General features: G+C 42.9%; 1 protein-coding gene across 1 annotated transcript in view; it reads right to left on the reverse strand.

Annotated features, from left to right (window-relative positions):
- LOC127597650 (cytosolic carboxypeptidase 4) overlaps positions 1-21162 on the reverse strand; it is a 121393-nt gene that overhangs the window by 38640 nt on the left and 61591 nt on the right. The window contains exons 13-18 of the mRNA XM_052060825.1: positions 19689-19955; positions 18408-18488; positions 18163-18252; positions 14164-14312; positions 1698-1785; positions 3-135 (exon numbers count right to left, since the gene is read on the reverse strand). Of these exons, the coding sequence (XP_051916785.1) occupies positions 3-135; positions 1698-1785; positions 14164-14312; positions 18163-18252; positions 18408-18488; positions 19689-19955 (808 nt within the window). The remainder of the gene's footprint in view (positions 1-2; positions 136-1697; positions 1786-14163; positions 14313-18162; positions 18253-18407; positions 18489-19688; positions 19956-21162) is intronic.

Genomic DNA, 21162 nt, shown 5'->3' on the forward strand with positions numbered 1-21162 from the left:
ACCCTGAGAGTGGAGTATGTGTAAGGGTAATGGTACGCGAGATAACAGACATCTTCACTGTATTTGAAGGTAATGGTGAATGTCAGTGTATAAAATGTTGTTCCCTGACTGCCACGCACGGGACAGAAGTAGTTTCTGTGGGATAAAATGAAGAAATGTGAATGAGGTCATGTGCTGAAATGAATTGTCTCATTTATTTTCTTTCTGCTTGGCTCTCGACAAAGGCGGATGCTTTTTTGCTCTGCTCCTGCCCCCCCTCCCCTCCTTGCTCGCCACTCAGTCTATGCGCTGTCCTTGTGCTGTCTTTTCCTAGCCTCTGCCGTATTTTTCATCCTAAAAAACAAACCATGGAATTGGTTGGCTGGTCTCTTGATCCAATCAACAAAATTTTCTCGACGAGAAGAGCAGGCAGCGGGGAGCCTGCTTACCCCTCGGGACATTTGCTGCCGGGTACACCCTAGATCCATGGAGGAAGCGGAGAATGGTGTGGCTGTCAATACTGTCTGTTAATGAGGAGGAAGACATCTACATTATCAGCCATCTGATAGCAGGTATGCTGCAGTTTGGTGTTAGCAGTTTCCTGTTCTCGCAAAATCTAACCGACAGGAGCAGCTTTATTCGAAGTGAAGAAGCTGCCGGTCATTCTCGATGGTCTAGTGTGAATGTCCAACACTCAGACTCAAGCGGTGACTGAGCTCAACCGCAATTGCGGATCTGGAGCGTCTCCGTACGATCGACAACAACAGGGAGAAGTTGGAATTCTTGCTTCGAAAAGGAATTGAGGATTTGGCTGATCGGCGCCAGTGAAGGGATACAGGCCACGGACTCAAGGCCACCTGAAATTGTTGGCGGCCGTCCCTCCAAAACAAACAACGCTATTTGGACCCCTTTGCCCTGGATGAAAGGTATGCACGGAAGCTAGTGGACTGATAAGCTAGGACTATCTTCATGAGCAGACCTTGACGAAGCTGCTGCGGCCTGTTCACGCATACACAACCAGACAATCACACGCGCATACACATCCTTATCATCACCGTCTTCATCGTTCCTATTCTTTTCCCGTGCGACGTGGAATGATTTGCAGAGCGCTTGGTGGACCGTGCAGCTGGTTGGACGGGCCGCGTCGCAGTCGCCGCTCCCCCTCCCCCTTCCCATCCATCCGACCTCTCATTACATGTTATGTCTTGTGACTTGTTGTAACTGTCATATGCTTATTTATGTGCTAGGGTCTTTTTTTGATCCTGGACTTAAATTATCCTCAGAAGAGGATAGTTCGAGCGTGTTTTTTTTTCCCTCTCCCTACCCAGTGTTTTCCTTTCTGAACTCTGACTGTAAATTTCCCCATTGCGGGACAAATAAAGGATACCTTATCTTATTTGCATGAAGAATTCATCTAAAATTATTGAAACCAAATCATGATGATTGGGGCCTGATTGCTATTTCACCATCTACTGTTTGTTCTTCTCTATGTTCGTATTGTAATAAAATTAGAAGAATTGATCATGAATTTGGAGGTTCGACTCTATCTGGAGCAATTGCAATGACCTACTTTTAAGAGGGGGAAAAAAGCATGTGTTGAAGAATCATGCATGCATATTTTCAAAGTAAAACACATTGTTAATAATCACTGAATCATCTCGGCTTTTTTTCCAGCACAACGCAGATAATATTTGTAGTAAACTGTAGTCCAGTCTTACCTGAAATAACAAATTTCTGTACCAGACCTGCACCAATGGGGCCTACCATTTATTGCATCCCGTACTGAGTAAAGCACTGGCTGCATTCCTGTAGTACACAAATGCACAGAAACAATTCAGGGTGGAAAGAAAACAAAATTTCTACTGAATGCAACAACAAATAAAGGTTTAAAAGCCAGCATTCCAAGTTAAGGAAACAAAGTTTGTCTAAATTTGACTCACTGAAAATGAAGTGTTTTGCTAGAACAGGAGTGGCCAACCCGCGGCTCACGAGCCGCATGCTGGCTTGATGCGGGTCCCTGACTTTCAAATGACAAGCGCTGCCAATCAAACAACGGCGCTAAATACACAGAACTTACTTCGTCAGCCAATCACCAATTCCATTATTTGATTGACATACAGGGCAACCAATCAGATGACAACTGAATCACCACTCATTGCTAAACGCTAAGATAGTCAGCGAATTACTTCAGATTTCAACACAGGGGTGCCCAATACGTCAATCGCGACGAACCGGGAGCCAGGGGACTGGTCCCAAGTCGAGCGTGAGCGTTGGGAGGAGGAAAGGGAGGGGGGCGGGGGGACTTTGTGTGTCTGTGTGTTTCGAGTTCGTACATGTTCGCTGACGTTCCGGCTGTCACTCATCTCGCCGTCACTGTTCCCTATAAGCCTGGTTTGTAAGAAAATGTGCACTGCCCCCTGGGTGTCTGTGCACAAAATATCTGAGCTGCGCACAAAGTAAAAATTCAACCAGTATTGCAAAATAAAATAAATGCATTATTTATTCTGTATTATGCAACATGTGATTGGCTGTTCCAGGTTGTTATTTCACGCGATTCGCTCACGCATTTACGTCATGACATTGTGACTGTAGAAAGGTTTCCTCTGTAAAATGTCTTGCGAAGCTAAAGTAGCAAGCGAGTTTTTGGAGGGAAAAGTGTGGAGCGAAAGGGAACTGAACTACCTCAAGCATCACATTCAGCACAAAAGTCAGTTAAATGCAGTAAAAATTGTACAACGATGCAAGATGGGAATGGGGATCGTTACGTTATTGGCAGAGAGCGCCAAAGACCGAGAGAAGAGAAACAAGCTGTCCATTGTAAACTAATCCAACTCGAAGCAAGTCAAAATCCTCATCGACAATGTTGTACGAGCCACCAAAATGAATGCATCAATGCTGTCGGTCCAACAAATTCACAACCACGTGGCAAAGTATGTGAATACTTTATACCAGACTGTTGGCGAAGTAAAAATTATGGTTTTGAATTTGCGGATTCAATCAATACAATTGTACAGAATGAGACAATGTGCAGTGTTAAAGATACACCTTGGCACACCCTTATAGGAGATGAGAGCACAGACACAAGGGTGCACAAAATGCTCGTCTTGTACATTAAATACAGAGAGAAAAATAGTTTCAATCATAAAACTGTTTGCTGGAATAGTCCAGCTGACAACATGCACTGCTCAGGATATCGTGCAGGCAATAATTCAGTTTTACTCCAAGCATGAAATGGACATGCAGAGAATGGGTATGCTAACCTCCAATGGTGCCTCAGTAAGGACACTGTCACATTGCAGTTCATGCGTTGCTATAATTTATACAAACCATTGTTAAAACAGCTATGTTAATATGCTACGCGTTTGGTTCATGACTTTTGAGTTTTTCACTGAAAGCGGACAAACACACTTAATAAAGAAGTAATAATAATAATAATAATAATACATCACATTTGTAAGCGCCTTTCACAACACTCAAGGACACTGTACAGCCAAGACCAATAATAAAACACAGATAAAATAATAAATAAAGAAAGAAAGATTTAAGGCGGGTAGGCAAGTCTGAATAGGTGGGTTTTGAGCTGGGTTTTGAATAAGGAAAGAGAGTCAATATTACGAATGTTGGGAGGAAGTGAGTTCCAGAGTTTGGGGGCAGAGCGACTGAAGGCTCTGCACCCCATTGTACTGAGACGGGCAGAGGGTAGAAAAAGGTGGAGGGAGGATGAGGACCTGAGTGAGCGAGAGGGAATGGAGATTTGAAGAAGATCTGACAGATAGGGGGGCGCAAGGTTATGGATGGCTTTGAATGTATAGAGAAGTATTTTGAAGTTGATTCTAAGTTTGACAGGAAGCCAGTGGAGCTGTCGGAGGATGGGGGTGATATGATGGAAGGAGGGGGTTCTCGTGATGATCCGGGCTGCTGAATTCTGAACAAGTTGAAGTTTATGGAGGAATTTTTGATGGACACCGAAGAGGAGTGAGTTGCAGTAGTCAATACGGGAAGTGACGAGACTGTGAACAAGGATAGCGGTGGTGTGCGGAGTGAGTGAGGGACGGAGGCGGTTTATATTGCGAAGGTGGAAATGAGCGGACCGGGTAATGTTATTGATGTGGGAGTGGAAGGATAGTGAACTGTCAAGGATGACACCCAGACTCTTCACCTGGGGGGAAGGAGATATAGTGGCATTATCAATTGTGAGGGAGAAACTGTCGGCTTTGTTTAGAGTGGATTTGGTACCGACGAGTAGGAGTTCAGTTTTATTGCTGTTTAGCTTGAGGAAATTGTGGGTGAACCAAGATTTGATTTCTGAGAGACAGTGAGAGAGGGACGAGGGTGGGAGAGAAGCGTCGGGTTTGCTGGAGAGATAGAGCTGGGTGTCATCCGCAAAGCAGTGAAAGTGTAAGCCAAATTTGCGGAAAATGTTTCCGAGTGGAAGGAGGTAGACAATGAAGAGGAGCGGACCGAGGACAGAACCCTGGGGAACACCAGAAGAAACGGGGAGGGATTGTGAAGTAAAAGAATCAACTTGAATGAACTGAGAGCGGCCAGTGAGATATGAGTGGAACCAATGTAGAGGGGTGTTGGTGATGCCTATGGTAGAGAGTCGATTGAGGAGGATGGGGTGAGAGATTGTGTCGAAGGCTGCACTCAGGTCAAGGAGGATGAGGATGGAGATAAGGCCAGAGTCTGCTGCCATGAGAAGATCGTTTGTGATTTTTATGAGGGCTGTTTCAGTACTGTGACGGGGACGGAAGCCGGACTGGAATTGTTCATAAAGACTATTGTCGGTGAGGTGGGAGTGGATCTGAGAGGCGACAGTTTTCTCCAGAATTTTCGAGATGAAGGGAAGATGGGAAATGGGGCGTAGGTTATTGAAGTCATTGGGATCTGAACCAGTTTTTTTCAGGATTGGTGTGACAGCTGCAGTTTTGAAGAGTACAGGAACAATTCCAGTCGACAGAGAGGAATGGATAATGGCTGAGATGAAGGGAAGCAGAGAGGGTAGGCAGGATTTGACCAGAACTGTGGGGAGGGGATCAAGCTGACAGGAGGAAGTCTTGGATTTAATGATGAGGTCTGAAATTAATGAGAGATGGGGGAGTTCAAAAGAAGAGAACAGTTTGCAAGGGGTGAGAGGTTCAGATGAGGGGAAAGGTACAGAGGAGCCCAGATGCTGGTGGATTCTGTTGATTTTTTCATTGAAAAAGAGGAGAAGTGCATTGCAGGTGTCACGAGAGTAAAAGTGAGGTGGTAGGGAGTCAGGAGGTTGAGTGATTCTGTTCCAAAGGGAAAAGAGAGTCTTAGTATTTCCAGCATTGGAGCAGATGAGTCCGGAGTAGTAGTGTGATTTTGCTTGAGAGATGGAATCCTTGTAGAGGGATAGCTGAGCTGCATAGATGTCCTTGTGAGCAGTGAGGCCGGTTTTCCTATAAAGTCTCTCAAGCTGCCGGGTTTGGGATTTCAAGGAACGTAGATGAGGGGTGAACCAAGGGGCAGACCGAGTAAAAAGGACAGAGCGGGACTTGACAGGGGCGAGCGTATTGAGGATGCTGGTGAGACCAGAGTTGTATTGGAAAACCAAATCATCAGGAGTGGAGTCAATGTCCGGAGTCAGGGTGGTCAGCCATGCAGTGAGAGAGTCAATGTTAATGTCTTTAATATTACGGTAAACAATGGTCCGGGGTGATTTGGCAGTTGAGAGCTGGAGTGTAATGTTGAATGAGATAAGGAAGTGGTCCGTTATTGGAAGTTCGTCAGCAGTACAGTTGGAGGGGGAAATACCAGAGCAGCAGATCAGATCCAGGGTGTGACCTTTGATGTGTGTGGGAAAATCTACAAATTGATCAAAACCAAGACTGTTAATTGAAGAAGTGAAGTCAATGGTGAGAGGAAGAGCAGTGTTGTCCATATGTATATTAAAATCTCCCAGGATTATTACATTTGGTGACAGAGAGGAGAGATGGGAGAGGACAGTAGACACTTCATTTAAAAAGTCGCGGTGGGGTTTGGGGGAGCGGTACACTGTGGCAATAATCGTGGGGATGGGTCCGGATATTTGACAGGCAAGGCATTCAAAGGAGGAAAGTGGCGGGAGTGAAACCGAAAGTACTTTCCACTTCTCGCGGTATACTATCGCGAGACCTCCTCCGCGACCAGAATCGCGGGGCTTGGAAATGTAAACAAATCCCGGGGGAGTGGAATCGTTCAACTGTGAGAAGTCCCCGGGAGTTTGCCAGGTTTCATTCAAGCAGAGAATGTCAAGCTTACGGTCCGTGAGGATATCTTGAATGAGATTACCCTTCCCAGTAAGCGAACGGATGTTAAGTAGCCCGAAGTTGACGGCGGCAGTCTCGCTGCTGCGGGGGCCGTTAGCCGACCTAGCCAAGCCGGCTAACGCACGATGGTCGATGGATCGGCCGGCGTTTCTGGATGGCCGACGGGAGGAAGACCAGAAGGAGACGATGGTGTTGGATCGGTTGAGGCAGAAGCCCCGACGAGACCCACGATGAATATATTTCCGGGAAGGAAAGCGAACGATGTCCGGGAGCCGGTGTAGCGCAGGAGGAGGGCCCAGCCATTGGAAGCGGAGCCGAAGGAGCTCGGCCAACGAGTACTGGAGCAGACCCTTGACAGGTCGATGGAGGATCGACAGGTTGACAGGTAGGACGCTGAGACGCCGGGACGAAACAGTCGAAGATAGTTGAGAGTGCGAGACAGGCCTGAATGGGGGCTGGGTGGAATGACTGTGAGATGATGATCGTGATTCCATGCGAAACAGTAAAACAATCGAGCGTAAAAACACCGTAAAACACAAAAGTTTGTGGGAGAGCAGCGGCAGCCAAAAACGCGCCAGCGTTCACTCTACCCGGAAGTCCCAGAATGCTCTGGGACTCGACCTGATGAAGTAATTTGATCGAAACTATTGCCATAATTTTATTGTCTTAATTAAAACATGCAACTTGAATGTGTATGATGCATATGATAATGCGTGACTACAATTTGCATGGCACATCTCACAGTGGTCCATGGGACCGCTCGGGGTGTTTGTGTGTTTGATCAGACACCAAAAAAATTGCTCGGCGTGCATGCGTATGCGCACGTGTGCATGGTTGGGCACCCATGTGTGTGCGTGCATGCGTGTGGATCTGCTTACACGTGCATGATCGGCTCGATAGCTTCAAAAGTTGATCTTCGGTCAAATATGTAGCAAGTAACCACTGCAGCTCGTGTGTGTGTGCGTGTGCGTGTGCGTGTGTGTGTGCGTGTGCGTGTGCGTGTGCGTGTGTGTGTGTGTGTGTGTGTGTGTGAGAGAGAGATAAGGCTCTTTGCAGTAACACAGTCAAAAGTGTTTCTTAACAATACCTGTAATGTGTTCTATGCGCCCACACCCAGCTCAAAATGTCATTCTAATCAATTTTGTGTTTGTGGAATATTAATGAAGGAGGGAAAGCCACCTGTTTTCCCACTTGCTGAAATGTATTTTTGTTGCTGTCCAATGAACATACTTTGATTACAGGAAGCTTTGTGGTTTTTGTTTCCTCGTGTCATGACTGTGAACCTCAATAAATGTATGACTGCTTAATAATATACATACACTCATACAGATGGATGAATCACATTTTTTTTAAATAACAGGCCAGTAAAACCAGTTTGTGCAAATAGTATTACATTTATTTGAAATGGGAGATTGGAAATGAAAAATGCTTGGAATATCTCATCATTTTTTAAAGTAAAGAATTTGCAATGTTGGTATTTTTTGCAAGAAACAGGAAGTCAATCCCCATATGCTTTCGGGAGGGGGCCACATAAATTGAATTCAGCGGGCTGTATCTGGCCCCTGGACCTTGAGTTTGACACCTGTTATATGATGCAGAAGGCCTCAAATGTGTTGACAGTACATGTACCTTGTTTTCATGACCATAGAGGCACACTTAAAGCAGTGGTTCTTCAACCTGGGTTCGATCGAACCCTAGGGGTTCGGTGAGTCAATCTCAGGGGTTTGGCAAGGCCTCCGCCGCGGATGTCTGGACACACTTGAATTACAGTATCATGTAAATTTGCGATGACAAACACGCCCCGCTTGGACATCACTGGCTGCAGATGATAATGCTTCACTGCTTGGCCAATCAGCGCTGCGGGGAATTTAGTACACGCTCAGTTGTCAACGTGTGACTGTCGTACTACGTCATGTGATTTTATCCATACTCTGTAGGGCAAAAAGAAGACGTTGTACAGACAAATATGTACATGTATCATGGAAAGTGATCGGAGTGAGTGTCCTCTCTGCATGATTTGCAACAGCAAGTTGAGCAACTCTCGTCTCGCACCGGCAAAACCAGAGACACTTCTTGAAGCTGCATGGAAACGAGGAATACAAGAACACAACACTTGCTGAATTCAAGATGAAGAGAGCCAGATTCGATGAACGGACCACTCTGCCTGCTCTTGGATTTGCACCTCTTAGCAAACCGATTCCAACAGCATCATACAAAGTTTCTTATCTGATCGCAAAGCAGGGCAAGGCACACACCATTGGTGAAACACTCATGAAACCAGCTGCGTTAAAGATGGCGAATCTGATACTCGGAACAGCGGCCGAAGGTAAATTATCCCAAATTCCCCTTTAAAATGACACCGTCAGTGACAGAATAAAAGACATTTTGGCTCAAGTAGTTGTGGATGTGATTTCAAGCCCAACAAAATTCAGCCTTCAACTCGACGAAACCACAGACATTTCCGATCTAAGCCAGCTTGGTGTTTTTGCGCGCTATGTGAAAAATGTCATGATAAAAGAAGAGTTTTTATTTTGTAAGCCTCTTACAACAACAACGATGTGAGGAAGCTCGTGGGTGATGTAGGGGGAAGAGTGGCCTCCTCTTCCCCGCGTGTTCGTCGAATTTCGAGGAGAATGTTGGTAAACCAAATAAAGGCTGGAGGCGATGAACAGTTCCTTTGAAGGGTTTACTTTATTTTTCTGCAGTTTACGAATCGATTCGGGCTCCTGATGGGTCCAGATTTGAATCAATAAGTGTAAAAGAAACACATTCATGAGATTATATAGAGACAATATGATAATGAGAGGCGGGGAGTTACCCCTCTCATGCAAATCCCAGAAACAAAGAAAGTAATCTGACCCGGTGTGGCTGGAAGAAGTTGGGAGTGGTGAGGTGAGACCAGACCACCACGACCCACCATTTGGTGTGATGGCAGGAACACAGATACTTGAGATAACAGTTCCTCTTTTGATGTTAAACATGTCCTGTGGAGGGGGGCCCTAAATGTGGTGGGGGTCAAGGGGCACTAAAGGTGATTGTAAACACAGTGAGCAGGAAATACCTTCATCAGCATTCTACATTGTTCCTTTCAAGTGTCTGAACAAACGCAACTAATAGAGAGGAATAACACCTTAACCATCAAACCTAACCAAGAAGAGAGGACTAATACAAGAGTATTCCAATTGTAGGAGATGATTGTTACAAGGACGCCAAGCTACGCTGTGGGCATGGGAAGGTTATACAGCATGAATAATATGAGCAGAATACAGATTTCAGTGACTTATTCAGAGTCAACAATCTCTCATGGGATATGGTTTCTGCAGTTTGTATGGATGAAGCTCCAGTCATACTGGGAAGAAAGTCTGGTTTTGGTGCGCTAGTCAAGGCCGCTGCGCTACACATCATACAGTTGTATTCTGCACAGGTACAGTATGCTTTGGCAAGAAAAAACCTTGCCTCCAAAAATGGCAGAAGTATTAAAAACTGGTTTTGGAATGTGTGAAGTATGTGCGAAAAAGTGCTCTAAGGCACCACATCTTAAGTGAGCTGTGTCGAGAAATGGGCTTTGAAGTCGAGGTACTTCTGCTCCATTCTAATATTGTGTGGTTATCCCGGGGGCAGGTGCTGAATCATGTTTTTGCCATGTGTGGAATTAGCCCTGTTTTGCAAGAGCACCAACACTGTCATGCAGATTGCTTCAATATTCCTGAGTTCATTCTCATTTTAGCGTACATGGCTGATATATTCGCAGCTCGCAAACATCTCAATCAGGGTGATGGAGTCAATATCATGGGAGCGGAAGAACACCTGAAGGCTTTTCAAAAAAAAGATACCATTGTGGAAACGATGAACAGAGAACAATAACCTTCTAAACTTCCCGCTTCTGGATGACTGTGTAAGTAAGATCGAAGATGTGTCTGGAATTGGAGGTATTTCTGTATCCACGGAACTGAAGCAAACAATTGCCACACACTTAGATGAGCTTGCAAAGTTGCTCGACAGATATTTGCCTAAAAGAGAATCATATCTAGCATTGAGACACCATTCACGTTTGCTGTTGAGATAGCCGATGTCAATGATGAATTCCTTGACGAAATCATTAAAACTCAGCAGAGCCAGGTTCAACAGCAAATCTTCAGAACAACAATGCTCTCAACATTTTGGTGTCGACAAATGAACAAGTATCGAGTTATTGCTAAGAAAACCCTGGATTTTTTTTATACCATTTGTTTGTGAGCAATCCTTTTCGAGGATTCCGGACGTAAAAATGAAGAAAAGAAACAGACGTTGCTGTGAAAATGACATGAGAGTGGCACTTGCCAAGGTGAACCATGCATAGATGAATTGGCCTCTCAAAGGCAACAGCAGAAGTTACACTGATTTACAGGTATGTCATTTTGTTGTGAGTTTATGTATCGTGTTGGTTTTTTTCTTTGAACAAGGTGATCTTCATGCACGGCTCATTTTGTGTCCCAGTAAAAACATATCTATATCTTGAATTTGAAAAAAAAAAAAATTGTTTTCTACTAAATCGGGGTTCTGTGAATGCACATATGAAACTGTGGGGGCTCAGTACCTCCAACAATGTTAAGAACCACTGCTTTAAAGTCTTATATTTTCTCCAATGTGGATGGGACACGTAATCTGTGCACCGAGTTCTAAAATCACTGAATTTTGCTGTGGGATTTGGACGTGCGCTTTGCTTGACTGTCCAATGTTAAGCGGACAGGCTGCCTATAAAGAAGCAAGGCGGACATAACTGTGGACAGCATGCGGACGTTAAATGCAGTGTGGTCGTGAAAGAGGACTCTAAAGCCACACCGACCAGTCGGTGGATGTAATGCTGGTACGTGGATTGGGGAAAAGAGCTTTGGACCCCCAAAAATAGCACCCATAAATAGACACGCCTTTGAAGCACAATTCAAAATTCATATGATCAGTTGCGGCGGGACATGGCAAACGTGCACGAGTGGAGGAAACAGGAGAACACGCTTCACCAAGTCAGGAAGACAAAACTTCAGCGGAAATAAGGCAAGGTGGCTCGAGTTAGAAGTGTCAAAGTGAAGTTGCGAGCAGCGTGAATACGATAAATGACAAATTGAGAACACAGCTTTACAAAGACTGAAAGCAATGCCGGGCAACTTAGGCCAAGATTTGTAAATGGATTGTGAATGCTTGGGCTCACATGTCTGGCTGTACTGATTTTCGAGCTTTTGAAAAAGCCGGCATCGTTTCTGAGAAGCCGCACAGAAACGACACTGACTCTGACAATGACGAGAGGGAACCTGGCATGTTTGATGGAGAACTTGCCCAGCTGTTCATTTTGGATGCAGAAGATGAGGACTTTGATGGATTTGTGGATGAGGATTGATCAAAAAATGACACCAATAAAGTACGACCCAAGTTAGTTTTGTTTCTGCTGCCTTTTTAAAAACCGATGCTAGCTTGTATGCATGCATCCCACCATATTGTTTAAGCTAGCAAACATTTTACCATGCCAGCGTCCAATAATGCAGTGCGTGTTATGTATGTGTTAAATGCAGAAATACAGTAATCCCTCGTTTTTCGCGGTTAATGGGGACCAAAACCACCCGCGATAAACGAAAATCCGCGAAGTAGCGAACAATTAACATATGCCTTAAAAATATCCCCCACGTGGGCCTTTGCGGTTGAGCAGAGTGCACTAACACACACACACACACACACACACACACACACACACACACACACACACACACACACACACATCGGCTCATTCACTGGGTACGACGCGATTCACGGGTAAAATCGAGATTCATCACGATGCATTGGTGGGCATCGGTAAAATCCGATATAAGCGCCGTTTTATTCATGTTAAAGGTCACCTATATGCCCTTTCCTAGGCGCAATGAATGCACCATCATTGTTTTGCGTTTTGTGTTGAATACGGACGGTAGCCGTGCGTCACATACAGTCCAGTACACAACTAGCGAAACACTATGGAAGTTCGCGCAAGCAGCAGCGAGGAAACTACTGAATTTTGCGGAAGCATTAAATACAAAACTTATGTTTGGAAATACTACGGCTTCGAAAAGAAAGACGGAAAGATTTATAAAAGCTCCGTAATTTGCAAAGAATGTCGCACTACGAAGCCATACAACGGCAGCACCACAAATATGCAGACCATTTAAAACGATGGCACCACATCACCGACAAGTTTCCCCCCCCCCCTCCCCATCCAGTTCCTCGTTGGACACCGGAGAAACTCTTGGCAAACCAGGTCAGGATCAGAAAAAAAACGCCTCTTATTTTGGGGGTCCCCTTGCAGGTCACTGTGACCACGCAAGGACAAACTATATATGGATGACTCTTTTGGACATTTCATTTTGACACTCAGTGAGAGTGGTCTGTGTACGCTACAATACACACAGCAGCTTTGAGGCTGTGACTGCCACATTGTTTCAATTGTATTTTTTTCTGTCCTATGGAGATGGATATTTCATATAAGACACTCAGTGAGTAGTCTGTTTGTGTTTACACTACAGCAACAGCCGTGAGTCTCAGGTACCAAATTGTTTACATTTTCTTTGCACAAAACCCAATTGTGAAAGGGCTTAAATAAGTTGTTTTATACGTTCTATTATTTATAAGGAATAAAGTGGTCTACTTTTTGCAATACCATACTGAATTCCATCTTTTTTTAAAACTTTTTTTCTTTGCGTATTTGCATCATGTTTAATTGCACAATATCACAACAAATTGCACTGTATCATATCGTATCGCATTGATTTGAACTAAATGTGTATCGCGTCGTATCACATTGTGAAGACGGTGAAACGTATCGCATTGTGTCGCCAGAAAATTCTATGTATCTTTTAAGTATCGCATCGCTGGTAGTGCATTGAGATGTGTATCGAATCGTCCTCAGTGCTGAGATTCACATCCCTAACACACACACACACACACACACACATGTACACGCAGGCAAGCGATCCCACGGCATGCAGCAGATGTGTTTATGATTCGTCAATTCAGGATGATTAGACAATTGAGGATGGCAGAGACATGCTTTTGTTCTTATAAGCCTCCTCTCTCTGTCTCTCTCTCTCTCTCTCTCTCTCACTCTCTCTCTCTCTCTCTCTCTCTCTGTCAGCCACAGACACACAGACAGCACACGCACACACATGCACACACTAGCAGCATCGTAAACAACACTTAGACGCTGATTAAAGATCAAAGAATAACCCACGTGATAAGACAGAACGAAGATGCACAGCCAATCAACATGGCTTTACATCTTCTCAGCCCCCCCTCTCCCCACATGAACTGTACTGTATATGTTGCTCTATGTGACTTGCTGTTGTTTTGCTGACTTTCACTGCTTCTTACTAACTTTTTGCAGACTTCAAAAAATATATAATATTTTTTTATGAATATGTTTGAAAAAATACGCGATGCACCGAAGCCGCGATAGATTAACCGCGATATAGCGAGGGATCACTGTACCACCCGTAACTGACAATGGGCTCTTAATGCGCTGCGCCATGTGTTAAAAGTGAAAATTGTCACACCTGACAAACTGTAGAATCAGATCAAAGGTTACTATGCAATGCATCACAATTCTTATCCATGAATGGATTGTGTCCAACAAATCAAGAATTGATTCATCTCCTAATGACACTCCACACGTTAAGTAAAATTGAAACAGATAAATGTTTTCCATCTCTATTTTCATACACCTGTTTTTTGTTTGAAGATGGAGGGAAAAAAAGTTATCAAGAAATGAAGTCATTTTTTGGGGAGCCAAACTGAAATTCTAGTAATTTTCAATTACTTTTAATTTTCAATTCAAGTCGTTTTCAATCTGCTGCGTGCAGTTTAACAGATTCTCATCAATATTAGTCAGTGTTTGCATCACAACTGTACTCACCATAGTTGAACTGGCTGTTGCTCTTCTCACAGTTGATGATGTTGAAACGGTAAGGAACATTAGGCACCATGTTACTGACTTCAAAATAAAACCATTGAGTGTGCTGAGAACAGTTGGCGTCTGCATTCAATATTAGGTCATATTCATATCTAGAGAGCGAAAGAGATGAAGTCACCACAAATAATCAGCAATTAATATTTCCAATAATCGTGGATTAAATAAAAATGAAAGAGTACCCACACAAACCACTACATTTTGCAGATAAACAGATGACACAAGCATGCCTTTTTAAATCTATTTTTTATTGTATAGATTATTTATTGTATTATACTAATCGATTCCTGGCCAGTACGACCATTCTGCCACTGTAGGCCACTAGAAGTCTACTCGTCACACATCTGGTTAAAATGGGTTGTGTCATGAATTGCATTGAGCATTAAAATTGTTCCAGACAGACCATGAGACAGACTCGCAGACAAGTTCACAGTCAACAACTACCACAGATTTTTATCCCAAAAGTGCTAAATCAATCTGTTTTAACATCATGTATTGTATTGTATTGTCTCACATGTGGAGTAATTGTGTCAATTGTGTATATGACCATATATCATTACAATAAGCTACAATGACGTACAAGCAGAGGCCGCAGTGTATCTGACTTTTAATTTTACTTGAGACAAATCAAAAATGTCAAACATTGGAAAAAGGAAGAGAGTAGAATTTGGCTACATTATCTTGAAAAGGACATGCATATAGACATTGATGTGGGCAATTATTGTCCAACTTTTAAGATTGACACACATAAATTTGCAGCGTAATTTGGGTGGGATTTTATTTAGTATTTTTCAATCATCTTTTTATTTTTGACAATATCCGTAAATTTAGTTTCCTGCTCTTAATTGTGAATGCATACTTGGTTTTAAATGCTCCTGAAATTAAGTGATGCTTGACGAGCCTATATTGTGTTCACCCTTATATTATGTTAAGGGTCAATTTGACCCATTTCAGATTTTGCGTTGACCAAAGCACTGGATATCGTTTCTTTTTCTTCATGAAATTTATTGACTTTTCCTCATCTAGGGTCATGAACTGGTGCGAAAAATCTGGAGACTGATGTGTAATGGGATGTCTGAGCACAGTTTGAATACAAATATGATGTTGGGGCCATTTTGGCCCAGGCACTTTAATGTGGGCAAGCTTTTCAGATCCAAAAGAAACATGTCTAATTGATGAACGGTACTTTGTTTTGACTGCTCAGTGACTGCCAGAGACCCAGGTGTGTGTAGAGCAGGAAGTTTCTCTCATTTGACTCGTCACTCTTCTCATGTCATTTCTTGGACCAACATACCAAACAATAGCTTCAGAAAATTTACAGCTGAAGAAGCTTCATAACAGAGTTTGAATTGGGATAGTGATGCAGAGGAAGAGATTTTAGAGACGGAGGATCTTTCTGGCAAGTATAGCATCAAAATGTGGGCAGCCTGTGATGCAAAATCTAGTTTTGCATGGAATATGCAAGTGGATACTGGAAAGCTACCTGGAGGAGCATCTGAGAAGAATCAGATAATGTGTGTGGTGTTGAAGATAAGTGAAGGACTGCAAAGTCATAATGTGACATACAATAGTCATACAATGTACGGCCTTGGTGATGAAGTTCAGGAGAGAAAGCTGACGATGTTGTCAACAGTCAGAAGAAAAAGACAGAAATTCCCAGTGAAATTCTGAAGATGCAGGGCAGACCTCTGCATTCCTCAGTGTTTGTTTTCACTGAGAAAGCACCAGTTGTTTCATACTGCCCAAAGAAAAACAAAAATGTTCTTGTAATGTGCAATGCACACAGATGCATCTCTGAACACAAAAAAAGACATGAAGCCACAAATGATACTGGACTACAACTCCACCAAAGGGGTGCTTGACAATCTGACAGCACACATACAACTGCCAGTGCAATACTTTGCAGATAAAACACTGAAAATATCGAAAAGTTAAATGGAAAAAAAAGAAACATGGAAAAACTTTATTAAACAGTTCTTAAATATACTGTTGAGATTAAAAATCTGTTGTCTGTCTCTTTTCTGAATGTTTACATCATCTTAAACAAAGTTGTTACTGGTGTCACCTGTTTTTTGACTATTTTGTGTGGATTTTTACAGTATGGGTCAAAATGACCCACAACAAAATGAATGTGATTTTTTTTCAACATAATATGGGGGTTAAAGGAACTACAGTAGTCTGACTGAAATGAACTGACTGGTATGAAAAATACTAATTAATACTTGATGGTTAAATATCTTCATTTATCAATCAATCAGTTTGAATGCCCATTGCAAGCAGACATACCGTATTTTTCACACTAAAAGGCGCACTGGATGATGAGGCACACCGTCAATGAATGGGCTATTTTGTATTTTCCTTATATTGGACGCACTGGATTATAAAACGCAATCTACAATGCATCCACTCGATTCCACGAGATGGAGCCAATTTATTTACTGTTACTGCAAAGAGACACACACACGCACACACACACATACGCACAGACACCCGACCATGCAGTCACGCACATTTGCATGCACGCCACGACGAGCAACAGCGGGAACGCCCGAACATAAATAAAACCTTAAGACACGAACACACAAATCTCCCCCCCCTCCCCCTCATTTCCTCCTCCCACCGCTCACGGTCGACTTGGGACCAGTCTGCTGGCTCTTGGTTGATTGCGATCGCCGTATTGGGCACCCCTGCCCTAAAAACAGAGGTAATTCGCTGACTAGCTTAGCACTAAGCGCCGTTGTCTGCACATGAGCGGTGATTCAGTCATCTGATTGGTTGCCCTCTATGTCAATCAAGTAACGGGATTGATGATAGGCTGACGTGGTATGTCCTGTGTATTAAATACTGTTGTTTGAATGGCAGCGCCACCGCCTCGGCATTTTCGACAATTGTTGTAGGAAAGCGCAGGATTGAACCAGCCAAAGAGCCACATGTGGCTCATGATCCGCAGGTTGGCCACCCCTGCACTGGATGAAGCTTTGCTCATTCCGTTCGACTCGAGAGGTGTTCATGACCGCCTCTGAAAAATGTAAATTAACGATTACGTCAATGAAACTATGAAGATTGAAAATAATGCATCGAAAGAGAAAATCAAGCGAGGAAATCACAAAATAAATTATGTGGGGGGGGGGGGGCTGTAGAATGTATTTTGTGATTTCCTCGCTTGATTTTCTCTTTTGATGCCCCCCTACAGAATTTATTTTGGGATTTCCTCGTTTGTGAATACACAACAAAAGAACAAACAACACTTCTGAGACAGTCTCGTCTGTCTCAGACATCGTCTGATCATTCTGACATCGTCTGATCATTCTGTGGGAGCTACGCTCAACGAAATGCAAACAGAACGATCAAAATTTATTTTGTGATGTCCTCGCTTGATTTTCTCTTTTGATGCATTATTTTCACTTTTCTTAGTTTCTTTGAAGTAATCGTTAATTTACGTTTTTTTTTGAGGCGGTCATGAACGCATCTCGAGTGGAACGGAAGGAGAGAAGGCATGGAGACAGACAAAGACGTATAGTACCTGTATTTGTTGAGACTGTGAAAACTATTAATAAAGTGTGCGTTTAAAAACAACAACACCACAGCTCTCCTTTTTTCAGAGCTGCAACAAAAACCTATTTAATAAAGCAGTGACACAGTTCACTGAACCAAAAGCAAGTTATAACATTGTAAACATGTCTCCAGCAAGGACCCATTTTGGAGTCGACATATTACCGTAATGACCATACACAAGACGCACCGGATTTTAAGGTGCTCTGTGAGCTTTTAAGAAAATGGAAGACACTTTTCTGTACGCCTTCTAGTGCGGAAAATACGGTACACTTTTTTGTTTTGAAGTCACATCTTGTGAGGGCAGTCTGATGAGATTGTGAGACTGTCATGATTAGTGATACTAATGTTTGAACGTATTTTATTTTTGGTCAAACACAAACGTGGGCATACCTGCGAACCTGAATAGCCTTTCTGAGGTTACCGCATTCAAAACTGGAGAAGAATCTCAAGGAGTCTGGGTTGTCGGCTGGAAACTGTAAACTAATGGAAAGAAAATAATGCAGTTTTTTTCAACTAATAAGGTAACAACACATTGTCATTTTAAGTGTCATATAAAGTATATAGTCATACTGTATATTTTGTAGAAATAAGTAAAACAGCAATTTTTTTTTGTATCCATGTATTGTTAACACTACCTGTCATCTTCCAAATCAAAGACCACTTGGTTGATGATATCAGTTTTCAAGAAACGTTGGATATCTTCAAGCACTTTCTGTCTGTCAAGACAAGAAGGGAAAGCCATGCAATGAATTGAAGATTAAGAAATAACATCAACTCACACTTTAAATATTTGCTTTACAATACAACCAGCCAATGAGTAATAAGATAAGCACATTTTGTATCAGACAGTATACAGCAAAGTATGGGCCACTTCCAGCCTCTCCACAGTCTGTGACCAGCCCTAGCCACATTCATCTTTACTTTACTTAATACTCACATCAACCTCTGAAAATATTATAATGATCGTCCAATTATTAGGGATTTTAGGGTGTTTTCTTCTTCATTGAAGTGCTCACTACTCAGCTTACGTCACTTCGCGAGAGAAACGTGTTGCCCATAAAATACAAAACACATGACATGTCTTGCATCATTACAAACTTTGAAAAATGTGCAGTGCTCTTGCATGCAGATATTGATGTATTTATCGCCTGTATGCCTGCCTACCGAAACTTATTTTCAGGAGCACCGTGATTGGCTGTTGCAGAGAAGAATGGCCATCAATCAAACAAAAATGGCATCACTTTACAGTTTTCATGTCTTGGTGATGTGCAAGTCAACATTTGCATTTCACAACACAAAAATAGTTACGATGATACAATAAAATAATAATGACTGAAAACTTTACTTTTAGTTATCTTGGTGGGCGGGCACAGAGAGACAGACAACACAGCCAGCTCTCTTATCTGGATTCCATCTGGATTAATCATTGGTGAAACGGGTGTCCGTACATACTTTTTTATGCTGATTGACTACACTGTGCATGCTTAATCCTGTTAGGGATGATTACAGGGACGGACAAAAATCCACAAAAAACATCCTTGCTTAATCTGTCCTTTAAAAATATGTATATATCTCGTCCTTCGACCGTTTTTTATTTATCGTCATTTGTTTGCAAAGCAGGCATTCGTCGGTGGCGGACCTACGGACCTCCAGTCAGAACTGAATGCCGACCTCTGCTGATTAGTTGACCAGTTGCAATAAATGAACGACACTTAGGACTGTATGTATTTGTTATTTTTTTGTATTAAAAATACTTGTCCATTATAATAAACTTGATTAAAAATAACAAAATGTTTTTGTGTAGGCCAAAATAAAAAGTAATCATTGCATTTATTATTTTTCTTGACGATTTTTTTTATGTCTCTCTGGATGAACTACGACGACAAAAACAATCTTCATATTGTGAGTGAGCGTACCTCTGGATGTTGGGCTTGCGTGGAGCCATTGGTTCATTTTCTGGTGGTGGGACCTGACCCCAAAAATCAGGGAAAGCAAGGGTGCTGAACCCTGGGACAGATTTGGTTTTCATAGCTGCAGCACGATACATACTGGGTTCATGGTAAGGGATGGCAAGACCATGTATGTCGATTAAATTGTCAATCAGGGTAGAGTTGTACAGGTTTACATTTCCCTCATTTTTATCCTTCTGCTCATCATTTGTCAGACTTGAGTTGGCTTCTCCCCTAAGATGGCAAAAACGGTTGTCAAGTAACAGTGGTTACAATAAAACAGAAAAAACAGGTCAGTGTGTGTGTGTGTGTATATAATGTTATATATTTTTTTAAAAATCGTCATCTCACCCCTCGGGTGGTGTCAGTCCCTCATTCAGCTCGGGTCCTCTACCAGAGGCCAGGAAGCTTGAGGGTTCTGCGCAGTATCCTTGCTGTTCCCAGACACTGCACATTTTTGGACTGAGATGTCCGATGTTGTTCCCAGGATCTGTTGCAACCACTCATCTAGTTTGGGGGTCACTGCCCCGAGTGCTCCGACCACCACAGGCACGACTGTCACCTTTACCTTCCAGGCTCTCTCCAGCTCCTCTCTGAGCCCTTGGTATTTCTCGAGTTTCTCGTGTTCCTTCTTTCTGATGTTTCCATCATTTGGGACCGCTACATCCACTACAACGGCTTTCCTCTGCCCTTTATCTATGATCACGATATCTGGTTGGTTCGCCATTACCATCTTGTCAGTCTGGATCTGGAAGTCCCACAGGACTTCTGCCCCGCTTGGGGCAAAAAATGAGCACATAACACCATCCAGTGTGGGTCCTTGGGCAAGATCCTTCACGCTAATGCCTACCTCATACAATGATGAGAGACAATAAAATGAATGACATGCCGGCTCAGACGTCGCCCGGCCAAACAAGGTCTGCATCAGGTGCTGGGGAACCAGAGCCCCTTGATGAAAAATGGGCTACTGGAACAAAGCGGAGATGGGCGAGATGCGATATATATATACATATATATATACATATATATATATATATATATATATATATAATATATATGTATATATATTGCATCTCGCCCATATATATATATATATATATATATATATATATATATATATATATATATATATATATATATATATATATATATATATATATGGCGGCCCGGTAGTCCAGTGGTTAGCACGTCGGCTTCACAGTGCAGAGGTACCGGGTTCGATTCCAGCTCCGGCCTCCCTGTGTGGAGTTTGCATGTTCTCCCCGGGCGTGCGTGGGTTTTCTCCGGGTGCTCCGATTTCCTCCCACATTCCAAAAAACATGCGTGGCAGGGTGATTGAACACTCTAAATTGTCCAAAGGTGTGAGTGTGATTGTGGTTGGTTGTTCGTCTCTGTGTGCCCTGCGATTCGCTGGCAACCGATTCAGGGTGTCCCCTGCCTA

Source organism: Hippocampus zosterae, chromosome 3 (genome assembly GCF_025434085.1).
Source record: "Hippocampus zosterae strain Florida chromosome 3, ASM2543408v3, whole genome shotgun sequence".
Taxonomy (NCBI): Eukaryota; Metazoa; Chordata; class Actinopteri; order Syngnathiformes; family Syngnathidae; genus Hippocampus; species Hippocampus zosterae.